The 12,184-nt window shown below is 47.1% G+C and overlaps 1 protein-coding gene across 1 annotated transcript; it reads left to right on the top strand.

The window, feature by feature from the left end:
• Positions 1-7,184: 7,184 nt before the first annotated feature.
• Positions 7,185-10,413, top strand: LOC119796417 (collagen alpha-2(I) chain-like). Its single transcript, XM_038304934.1, has 3 exons — positions 7,185-7,223; positions 7,757-9,715; positions 10,249-10,413. The coding sequence occupies exons 1-3, from the start codon at positions 7,185-7,187 to the stop codon at positions 10,411-10,413; spliced, it is 2,163 nt and encodes a 720-aa protein (XP_038160862.1).
• Positions 10,414-12,184: the final 1,771 nt, after the last annotated feature.

Here is a 12,184-nt window from a genome sequence, read left to right as displayed (position 1 = left end):
CTGTGACTCTAATGAGGAAGGGAGCTGTGATTCTAATGAGGAAGAGAGCTGTGACTTTAGGGAGGCAGGAAGCTGTGACTTTAGGGAGGCAGGAAGCTGTGACTTTAAAGAGGCAGGAAGCTGTGACTCTAATGAGGAAGAGAGCTGTGACTTTAGGGAGGCAGGAAGCTGTGACTTTAGGGAGGCAGGAAGCTGTGACTTTAGGGAGGCAGGAAGCTGTGAGTTTAAAGAGGCAGGAAGCTGTGACTCTAATGAGGAAGAGAGCTGTGACTTTAGGGAGGCAGGAAGCTGTGACTTTAGGGAGGCAGGAAGCTGTGACTTTAGGGAGGCAGGAAGCTCTGACTTTAGGTAGGCAGGAAGCTGTGACTTTAGGGAGGCAGGAAGCTGTGACTTTAGGGAGGCAGGAAGCTGTGACTTTAGGTAGGCAGGAAGCTGTGACTTTAGGGAGGCAGGAAGCTGTGACTTTAGGGAGGCAGGAAGCTGTGACTTTAAGGAGGCAGGAAGCTGTGACTCTAATGAGGAAGGGAGCTGTGACTTTAGGGAGGCAGGAAGCTGTGACTTTAGGGAGGCAGGAAGCTGTGACTTTAAGGAGGCAGGAAGCTGTGACTCTAATGAGGAAGGGAGCTGTGACTCCAACGAGGAAGGGAGCTGTCACTCTAATGAGGAAGGGAGCTGTCACTCTAATGAGGAAGGGAGCTGTGACTCTAATGAGGAAGGGAGATGTCACTCTAATGAGGAAGGGAGCTGTGACTCTAATGAGGAAGGGAGCTGTGACTCTAATGAGGAAGGGAGCTGTGACTCTAATGAGGAAGGGAGCTGTCACTCTAATGAGGAAGGGAGCTGTGACTCTAATGAGGAAGGGAGCTGTGACTCTAATGAGGAAGGGAGCTGTGACTCTAATGAGGAAGAGAGCTGTGACTTTAGGGAGGCAGGAAGCTGTGACTTTAGGGAGGCAGGAAGCTGTGACTTTAAGGAGGCAGGAAGCTGTGACTCTAATGAGGAAGGGAGCTGTGACTCTAATGAGGAAGGGAGCTGTGACTTTAAGGAGGCAGGAAGCTGTGACTCTAATGAGGAAGGGAGCTGTGACTCTAATGAGGAAGGGAGCTGTGACACTAATGAGGAAGGGAGCTGTGACTCTAATGAGGAAGAGAGCTGTGACTTTAGGGAGGCAGGAAGCTGTGACTTTAGGCAGGCAGGAAGCTGTGACTTTAAGGAGGCAGGAAGCTGTGACTCTAATGAGGAAGGGAGCTGTGACTTTAAGGAGGCAGGAAGCTGTGACTCTAATGAGGAAGGGAGCTGTGACTCTAATGAGGAAGGGAGCTGTGACTCTAATGAGGAAGGGAGCTGTGACTTTAAGGAGGCAGGAAGCTGTGACTCTAATGAGGAAGGGAGCTGTGACTCTAATGAGGAAGGGAGCTGTGACTTTAAGGAGGCAGGAAGCTGTGACTCTAATGAGGAAGGGAGCTGTGACTTTAAGGAGGCAGGAAGCTGTGACTCTAATGAGGAAGGGAGCTGTGACTCTAATGAGGAAGGGAGCTGTGACTCTAATGAGGAAGGGAGCGTGACTTTAAGGAGGCAGGAAGCTGTGACTCTAATGAGGAAGGGAGCTGTGACTCTAATGAGGAAGGGAGCTGTGACTTTAAGGAGGCAGGAAGCTGTGACTCTAATGAGGAAGGGAGCTGTGACTTTAGGGAGGAGGGAAGCTGTCACTTTAGGGAGCTATGGGTGGGAACCAATCCTCAGTGAATGAATGTTTTTTTTTTTTTTTCTCTTCCAGTCAGTTTAACAAAGTAGTTCAGGAAACAAATCAACATGTTGGATAAAAAAACTCTAAACTGTAAGGATGGAGGCTGATACCATGGTAACAGCCCAATTAGAAGAAGCAGGAGATCCACAGCCTGACAGGATAATGCAGAGGCTGGTTAGCCGCATTTAGCTGCCTGTATCAGAAGATGACATCCCTCAGCGACCACCCAAGCACCACCTGGTCCTTCAGCATCTTCCAAGCATTCATTCCTCTGACCTTCACACTCTGTGTCCTTGGACATGAAACAGAGACAGACTCTGGCAGAGATGTCTCCAAAATGGGCCGTGTGGTCTGTGGCTCCATCTTTAGTTTCCATTTGATGCGTCTCGATCAATACTGTCTTGATTGACCTTCAGCAGCTAAGCACTGATTGGCCGAGAGGGAAACCAAAACTTCTGAGTGTTGGAGATCAGCAAACGTTTTTATGGACAGTCTATAACCCCAACCCCCCACCACCCCCGACTCTACAGCACTTACCTTGTTAAACTCTTCAGTCGCTGAAACTAAAACTGAATTTGTTGCTGATATAAACAACTGAAAACCATCTTGATTTGCTGGATGCAGATCATAGACTGAATGTTTAGAGCAGAGGAGGTTTCTGTGGGCTGTCTAAAATACAGCTCTGATGGGCATAAACTCAGACATTTATTTATATTTCTCTGAGTTTAAATGTACTATAGAATCATAAACTGAAACGGTTCCTGCAGACCAGGAGCAGGAAGAGCAGCCAGATAAACTTAGATACCAGTTCATTTATTTTCCTGTATAAGACAGAAGTGAGCAGATGAATAGATGTGATGTTCAGTGGTATGAAAACAGAACTTTAAGGGAAACTGGCTTCACCACAAACATCATAACAACATTTAAGGAGTAAGTTGATACATTGTAAACCCAAATAAGTTACCAGAACCCAATAATCATATGAGCCAATTTGGAAATAATAAAGCTTCAGCTTCATGGTTTTTTTTCTTATTATTTTTATATTTAACTGACTGCACAGACCATGTTTTCAGGAGGACTTTCTCACTTCAACATAGATTCTAACTACTTTCTACCCGCTGATCACAGCTAATATAGCTGCCATTGTTCCAGGCAAAGGAAGGATCGGGTAGCTCCGCCCACTACACATCAGACCCACTTTTCCACCACACAGGTAGAGCAACAAAGATGCTTCAGCTGCGCCTCAGAACTAAACTGGTACAAGCATCAATAATGAAGCAGCATGCATGTTTTTACTGCTCCTACTTCTTGCGATCTGAATGTAGCATCACGCTGCACTGAAGGGGACCGGGGTCCAGCTGTAGCTCCTGAACTACCTGAAAAAGGAGCATCTCTGCAGGACTCAGGAATGAAGTACCACTAGTCGCTCCATGAAATCCAGTCCACCATGTTAGCGTAAAGCCTTTCACATGCAGTTGTTCCCAAGGTGAATATCGGGTGAAATATCGGGTGAACAAAAGCACAAAACTGTCAATTGGTTTGAATGTGAATGCACCATGAGAGAGATTAACGACTGTTAATGAACCATGGCTAACTGCTAATGTCGCTAATGCTACAGCCACGTGAACACTCAGGTCAAACATTTCGGCTCTATTGGGTTTATTCTTCTTCCAAAGCGATTCAACACTTAAAGTCGTAGGGAAATGGCCGTTCCAATGGTTGAAGTTTGGAATCCTCCCAGTGGTGCCCGACTTTACACGGTGAATAAAGTGAATGTGATTGGTCATTTATCAAGGGGGCGGGATTGTTGTGGTGGAAGGTTCGCAAGCAAGTTAGGTTGTGGCCGGTTTGTCAGAAGCATCTTGCTAACCAGTTAGCATCTTAGTGCTAGCAGGTTCCCAATGGGAAATTCCATTGGGACCAAGTAGCACTAAATTGGTGACTTAGAAACGACGCTGTCAAGGAACGCTATGGACAGCGGAAACATGCAAGAGGAGGAGAGTTTAGTGTCGGAGGTCGTGGATGAGTCTCCTCCGTCATCCATTTTTTATTTAGAGGAGGAAAGCGGGGACGAAGATGTTGTGGAAGAGGACGCCAGGGCGGCAGAAGCTTGGTTTGGTGTAGAAGGCTTCCAGCCGTCCATGTTTGAGCCCTTGCCTCGCAACGCTGCCAGTTCTGTTAGCTCTACGCCTGCCGAAGACACAGACGTCCATCCCCGTGAACACTGGGACGCAACTCAATGGGAAAGGAAAGGATTCTGGTTTCAGCCGTTGCGTATATTAGCTGCGACACATTAATCAAGATATGACAGCCATATGTTGCATGCATTCAGGTCTATGCTCTCATTTGCACATATTTATTTACTTTTTATTATTTTTCAAATTTCTGTCTCTTTTATCCACCTTACTTTTATCTTTTTAAATATTTATGTGTCTCTTGTGCTTTTTTTATTTTTTATATGTGATTTGTGAAATGTGAACATGTGTCTGAAAGGTGTACTACCACTGCACAAAATTGCCCATACTGGGAAAAATAAAAGCTACTGAACTGAATCAAGATGCTATGACCGAAAACATTTGATTGACAGATGACTGTTGATATATGATTGGCCGAATTTAGGTGTTCAGGCTGACGTAGAACTAACTGGCCTAGAGAAGATAATGGAAAAAACACAGATTTTAAGACAGGATTTTTTTTAAATAGATATTTTTTGACTTTGGGACAATATGGTCTGATAAACAGTCCATTTATATACATGTTTAAGCCAGAATGATTTGACATTTAAGTATGATTTCCCTAAGACTTCAAAGACATTTCAGAAGGACTGTTTTGGTAAAATCTTCACCAGCACTCAATGTTTCTCTGTTCTGCTTTTGGCTTTGATGTTACAGCGAAACAAAACCATTTCCTGGCTGCAAATATCATATAACTATTATTTATGTACTGTTTTTTTCCTGTGAAATTAGCTGTTTTATTCTGTGCCGCTCTAAATGTTCTGTTGCTGTATTAGTTTGTAAAAACAAATCGTAAAGATGAAACAGTTATGGCCTTTAAAATAAGGTAGAAAAACAAATGAGCAGGAGTAAAGCAGCATCCAGGTCCTCTGCTGGTGTGAAGCTTTCAGGTAATGAAATGACAGAAGTTATTTACGTAAGGGGCTCCAGGCGTGTTGAAGGATGCTGCGGCCGCGGGTCTCCATCTGTGCTCGTCTGCTTGCCTCTGGGCACCAGGGACACAGCAGACGGTCTGCAGCTGACTGATTCATCAGAGCTATTAAAGATGGAGACGTGCATAAATGTGATGGGGGGGCTGGGGGTCTGCAGAGCCTTCTTCAAGGTGAAGGTGACCTCAGAGCCTCTGGCCCCCTCCTCCTTGCCTCTGCTTCCCACTGCGGCTCCAACTCCTCCAGTAAATCTGAGGCCGTTCTAGTGACGGCCTTTAAATGCTTGAAGGATGGTGGACCGAAGCATTTCTCTACCGCTGCTTTCTGGATGCTCAGATCTATTAGCGAGGAACGAGGCTGGACTGGAAGACAGTTTGTTCTGGAAGAAAATCAATTCAGTGACAGACTGAGCTGCAGCAAAGCTACAAAACAAGTCGCAAACTCAGCAATCATATCTGTCATTTCCTTCATAAAAGTCATCTTCTTGGGGTCTGGATCACATTCAACTTCCTTCACAATATGCTGCAGCGTTATGTAACCATGCCGCTGAAGAGCAGCAGGACGCATCTGCAGCGGCTCTGAATGCAGTGAACTCCACAGATAAAACTGATAAATGAAAGATTCCCCGCCCTGCTGCTCAGCTGGACCTTCTGCAGGACCGGCTGCTTCTGAGGCGCCCGCTGACGTCCAGACATGGTCAGGTTCCTGACCTCTGCTCCAGCGCCGCCTGTTAATGTCGTTATGACACAGTGGAAGCAGCAGGGGGCAGCAGCTCCTCCAGCAGGGGCGGAGTCAGTAAATGATGAGGAGGCGGGAGGTTCTGCAGAGTCAGACCTCCCACCATAGAGAGCTTCATGGAAAGAGTTTCATGGCCAACAGGCGTCTAAGAGCTGCTCTGTGAAACGAAGGACAAAACTTTCCCTCCGTTTCCAGGAAGCTGTCATTTCCTTCTTCCTTCTAGCTCAGCATCCATCATGGCGGATAGCAGCCCTATGGACTGAATCTGGACGCCACTGATCTACAGATTTAATGATGTTCCACTGATGAGACAAACTCAGAGCAGATATTATGAGTAGTTTATTAATTTATTACGGCTTTAGTTGTTGCCATGAGGCCAAGTTGTTCAGTAGGATGAGTCTAAAAGCAGAGCTAGGCCTTTAGTTGCACTAATCCTCGGTCAAAGTGTGAGAAGAATGAAGACTCTCCTGCTTTCTTTTTGGATTGTTTTCTAAAAAGAAATAATAATCATAATATCAGTCCTTATTGTTTAGCCATTTTTATGCTGCAGGTGGTGTATGATCTATAGCAGGTGGTTCTACGCATCAATACCTTGGGAGGATTCTGAAAGTTACTGCTTCTTTACAATTACTCAAAAAATTAGACAGAAATGTTCTGATGTTAGAAAATAAGTACTTTTACAGCAATAGTCACTCAAAATTTCCCCACTTTCCTTGGCTGGTCTCCTTTAATTCCTTATTAAACATCAATCTTTGTACTAAAATATTCTTTCTCAGTCAGCGGCCGAGTGGAGAGGAGCGAGAAAGGAAAGGACGGAGCGCTGACATCATCGACCAGCTGTCCTTCATCTAAAACCTCAAAGCAGAGAAGTTCAGTCTGGGAGCTTCACTGCTCCTTTAATGGCGTAATTCATCGCAGGCCTGTGTGCTTCATCCGGAGACGCTGACAGCCTGCGTGGGCGCGCATCCTAATATTAGCCAGAGCAATCAGAGGGAAGGCTGAGGGGCAGTAGATCCCATCTGAAGCGCACAGTTTCCCTCACATGTTTCTGTTCCTCATCGACCTGCAGGAAACAGCAGGAACATTCGCTACAGCTCAGTGTGGAAAGAAACTCAGATCAGATCAAACCTTTACAGCCTCCATGTGTTGTAAAAAAAAAGTCTAAAACTACAGAGTATCCATCCAATGGTGAAGCACGGGGGTGGCAGCATCATGAAGAGCTCTTCTTCAGCGAGAGGAGGGAAGCTGCACAGACTGATGGGAAGAATCAGGTTTCTGTCTGAAACCAACTGAACCTTCGACTCAACCAAGGGGATAAAAGGTTAAAGGTCATCGCTACTATTTTCTCATCACAACAATAAATACGTCAACTATAAATCATTCACAGAAAATCTAGAGAGAATAAAAGATTACCTGAAGGCTCCAAACTGGTATCATCCTGGTAGATCTAGTTTAAATAGAATCTATCTGCTGCAGAGCTCTGCTAATGCGCTGATACTGAGAGGCTGCTAACATAAATGTTTACTTCTGGTTACCATGCCGACCACCACCCCACCAATAGGAACAGTAGGTCAGGTAAGACAGAGCCCAGATGTTTCCAGATGCTAGTAGCTCTGAGATGGAGCTGAAATATAGCTTCTTCTTCTCATCAGCGTTACATTTATCAGAAAAAAAGAGATTTAAAAAATATCAGATTAAACAACAAACAAAACGGAGCAACATGATGATGACCATCAGTCCGGCTGATGAGCGATGAAACCAACTGAAGGAAGTTTCTGCCTTCCTGGACATTAAAGGTTTGGCTAACCACAGATTAGCATTAGCCTTAGCAGACATAGCTGCTAGCTAGCTCAGAATCAGAGCAGGTGAGCGAATGTTCCGCAGACGCCTTCTCACTGTTAATCAGTTCCCAGGACCATCACCTGCATTCTGCCCTATGACCTGGGATCTCTGGGATCACTGGGAACTCTGGGATAAATGGGAACTCTGGGATAAATGGGATCACTGGGAACCCTGGGAACTTTGGGATCTCTGGGAACTCTGGCATCTCTCGGATCATTTTGAACTCTGGGATCACTGGAAACCCTGGGAACTCTGGCATCTGTTAGATCATTGGGAACTCTGGGATCGCTGGGATCTCTGGGATCATTGGGAACTCTGGGATCGCTGGGATCTCTGGGATCATTGGGAACTCTGGGATCGCTGGGATCTCTGGGATCATTGGGAACTCTGGGATCGCTGGGATCTCTGGGATCATTGGGAACTCTGGGATCACTGGGAACCCTGGAAACTCTGGCATAAATGGGAACTCTGGGATCTCTGGGATCACTGGGAACCCTGGGAACTTTGGGATCTCTGGGAACTCTGGCATCTCTCGGATCATTGGGAACTCTGGGATCACTGGGAACCCTGTGAAATTTGGCATCTGTTGGATCATTGGGAACTCTGGGATCACTGGGAACCCTGGAAACTCTGGGATCAATGGGAACTCTGGGATTACTGGGAACCCTGAGATCTCTGGGATCTCTGGGAACTCTGGCATCTGTTGGATCATTGGGAACTCTGGGATCGCTGGGAACCCTGGAAACTCTGGGATCAATGGGAACTCTGGGATCACTGGGAACCCTGAGAACTCTGGGATCTCTGGGATCATTGGGAACTCTGGGATCGCTGGGAACCCTGGGAACTCTGGCATCTGTTGGATCATTGGGAACTCTGGGATCGCTGGGAACTCTGGCATCTCTGGGATCATTGGGAACTCTGGGATCGCTGGGAACCCTGGCATCTGTTGGATCATTGGGAACTCTGGGATCGCTGGGAACCCTGGAAACTCTGGGATCAATGGGAACTCTGGGATCACTGGGAACCCTGGAAACTCTGGGATCAATGGGAACTCTGGGATCGCTGGGAACCCTGGAAACTCTGGGATCAATGGGAACTCTGGGATCACTGGGAACCCTGAGAACTCTGGGATCTCTGGGAACTCTGGCATCTGTTGGATCATTGGGAACTCTGGGATCGCTGGTAACCCTGGAAACTCTGGGATCAATGGGAACTCTGGGATCACTGGGAACCCTGAGAACTCTGGGATCTCTGGCATCTCTGGGATCATTGGGAACTCTGGGATCGCTCGGAACCCTGGGAACTCTGGCATCTGTTGGATCATTGGGAACTCTGGGATCGCTGGTAACCCTGGAAACTCTGGGATCAATGGGAACTCTGGGATCACTGGGAACCCTGAGAACTCTGGGATCTCTGGGAACTCTGGCATCTGTTGGATCATTGGGAACTCTGGGATCGCTGGTAACCCTGGAAACTCTGGGATCAATGGGAACTCTGGGATCACTGGGAACCCTGAGAACTCTGGGATCTCTGGGATCATTGGGAACTCTGGGATCGCTCGGAACCCTGGGAACTCTGGCATCTGTTGGATCATTGGGAACTCTGGGATCGCTGGGAACTCTGGCATCTCTGGGATCATTGGGAACTCTGGGATCGCTGGGAACCCTGGGAACTCTGGCATCTGTTGGATCATTGGGAACTCTGGGATTGCTGGGATCTCTGGGAACTCTGGCATCTGTTGGATCATTGGGAACTCTGGGATCGCTGGTAACCCTGGAAACTCTGGGATCAATGGGAACTCTGGGATCACTGGGAACCCTGAGAACTCTGGGATCTCTGGCATCTCTGGGATCATTGGGAACTCTGGGATCGCTCGGAACCCTGGGAACTCTGGCATCTGTTGGATCATTGGGAACTCTGGGATCGCTGGGAACTCTGGCATCTCTGGGATCATTGGGAACTCTGGGATCGCTGGGAACCCTGGGAACTCTGGCATCTGTTGGATCATTGGGAACTCTGGGATTGCTGGGATCTCTGGGATCACAGGGAACTCTGGGATCTCTGGGAACTCTGGCATCTCTGGGATCACAGGGAACTTTGGGATCGCCAGGAACTCTGGGATCACAGGGAACTCTGGGATTTCTGGGAACTCTGGGATCACTGGGAACTCTGGGATGCTAATCAGCCTCCCTGTGGATGGACGTTGCCTGATTGTTCAAAGATCTGTTAGAAAGGAAATGTGTTGCCTTCGACCTCATGTTTTAAAATCAAAGATGATCACCTCTTTCTTTACTCTCTGTGATTCCAGTGGATTACCATCATCTATTTTATATTTGAATCTCTGCTCTGCTCTTCTCACCCAAATGAACCCATTCCTCCATTTCAGAGCATCCTGAAAGCAGCACAATGTGCGCCAAAGATCTCTGCCGTTTGGCTCCTTCTCCAGGGGCCCCACCATGTGCCGGTTCCTTTAGGGCGCTGCCTTTTTCCTCTGTGGAAGGATAGGAGCCACATTGGGGAGGGAGAGGGAAAAAAACATATTTCTCTCTTTATCCTTCACAGGATACAGTTTGAGATATCAAAAAACACCTCAGCACAAGAAAAGCACATAAAGACAGCCATTTACGCAGAAGGAAAACCTGCTGGAAATTTAAGCATCAAAGCGAAAATCAGCCAGAACGTCTCTGTAGATTTTCCTTCCATAATGACGCAGTCGGATTAAAACCTCATTTGAACTATTTTCAACTAAATTTTCTAGGAGTTTCAGTCCTACGACGAACACCATGACCTGCACGTCTGCAGTGTTTGGGTCATTGCTCTAACGTTCAGGCAGATTGATGGTCTGTCTGTCTCCTGGCCGTTCCCGCCTGCTGCATCACCGGCGGCCATCGTCCGCCTCCTCCTGCCTCTTCAGCACCAATGAAGACAGCACAGCTTCTTCATTGCCGAGGGCTGATGCTCCCTTTACTCTGTCTGTCAACCAATCAACACGGAGGAGAGAAGAACATCCTGGAAAGAAGCAAGAAATAAAAACAAGGCCTTAAAAAGGTAAGAATTAAAAAGAGACGGTCGGTTAGGGCGGATGCTGCCAGATGGGTCAAATTAACCCGGATCGTTGATGGTTCTGGTCCATTATAACTGCAGTATCTAGGCATCTGCAGCAGGAGAGGACTGCATGGCCCTCGTCCGCTCTACGGTGCAGAGGAGCATGGGAAACCTCCAGATGCTGCATAAATCTGTCAAGGTTGTGTTTAATCCTCAGAGATTAGCATCATGTTTATATAAATCAACAAACTTCGCCACAAACTTTTATCTGTTTAATTGAGCTATTTTTAAAGGAGTGTCCTTTCTGTGGTCGTTTTTTATCAACTGCATCAGACTAAAGAGCTTTTTTAGCCTTTAAATGATTTTAGTCTTCTTGGCACCATTTTGAAAAAAAAAATCCCTTTCTTTATGTCATGATTCTGTCCTTTCTGGGCTTTTTGGTTCTGTTTTAGTTTTCTTTTAGAGTTTTCAGTCATACTTTCATGTAGGGATGGGAACCGAAAACCAGTTCCTGTTCAGATCCGGTTCCGTGTGTTCAGGTTCCATGGCACCGTTTAGCAGCTCGCTAAACGATTCTCTAATCTTATCCAGGCAGCACCAGAGCCGGCAGCACGAATTACACTATATTGCCAAAAGTATTTGCTCACCCATCCAAATTATTGGAATCAGGTGTTCCAATCACTTCCATGGCCACAGGTGTATAAATTCAAGCACCTAGGCATGCAGACTGTTTTTACAAACATTTGTGAAAGAATGGGTCGCTCTCAGGAGCTCAGTGAATTCCAGCGTGGAACTGTGATAGGATGCCACCTGTGCAACAAATCCAGTCGTGAAATTTCCTCGCTCCTAAATATTCCACAGTCAACTGTCAGCTGTATTATAAGAAAATGGAAGTGTTTGGGAACGACAGCAACTCAGCCACGAAGTGGTAGGCCACGTAAACTGACGGAGCGGGGTCAGCGGATGCTGACGCGCATAGTGCGAAGAGGTCGCCAACTTTCTGCAGAGTCAATCACTACAGACCTCCAAACTTCATGTGGCCTTCAGATTAGCTCAAGAACAGTGCGCAGAGAGCTTCATGGAATGGGTTTCCATGGTCGAGCAGCTGCATCCAAGCCATACATCACCAAGTGCAATGCAAAGCGTCGGATGCGGTGGTGTAAAGCACGCCGCCACTGGACTCTAGAGCAGTGGAGACGCGTTCTCTGGAGTGACGAATCGCGCTTCTCCATCTGGCAATCTGATGGACGGGTCTGGGTTTGGCGGTTGCCAGGAGAACGGTACTTGTCTGACTGCATTGTGCCAAGTGTAAAGTTTGGTGGAGGGGGGATTATGGTGTGGGGTTGTTTTTCAGGAGCTGGGCTTGGCCCCTTAGTTCCAGTGAAAGGAACTCTGAATGCTTCAGCATACCAAGACATTTTGGACAATTCCATGCTCCCAACTTTGTGGGAACAGTTTGGAGCTGGCCCCTTCCTCTTCCAACATGACTGTGCACCAGTGCACAAAGCAAGGTCCATAAAGACATGGATGACAGAGTCTGGTGTGGATGAACTTGACTGGCCTGCACAGAGTCCTGACCTCAACCCGATAGAACACCTTTGGGATGAATTAGAGCGGAGACTGAGAGCCAGGCCTTCTCGTCCAACATC

This window comes from Cyprinodon tularosa, unplaced genomic scaffold (assembly GCF_016077235.1).
Source record: "Cyprinodon tularosa strain WSP-4 unplaced genomic scaffold, ASM1607723v1 ctg549, whole genome shotgun sequence".
Classification (NCBI taxonomy): Eukaryota; Metazoa; Chordata; class Actinopteri; order Cyprinodontiformes; family Cyprinodontidae; genus Cyprinodon; species Cyprinodon tularosa.
The sequence above is the reverse complement of the archived record's forward strand: the minus strand, read 5'-3'. Positions and strand labels throughout refer to the sequence as shown.

Excerpts from the sequence above, each read along its gene's own strand:
- LOC119796417 (XM_038304934.1), top strand. The coding sequence starts at position 7,185 with ATGCCGACCACCACCCCACCAATAGGAACAGTAGGTCAG. Across the intron at positions 7,224-7,756 it reads CAATAGGAACAGTAGGTCAG|ATCATTGGGAACTCTGGGAT; the intron begins GTAAGACAGAGC and ends GGCATCTGTTAG. Across the intron at positions 9,716-10,248 it reads GCCTGATTGTTCAAAGATCT|GAGTTTCAGTCCTACGACGA; the intron begins GTTAGAAAGGAA and ends TAAATTTTCTAG.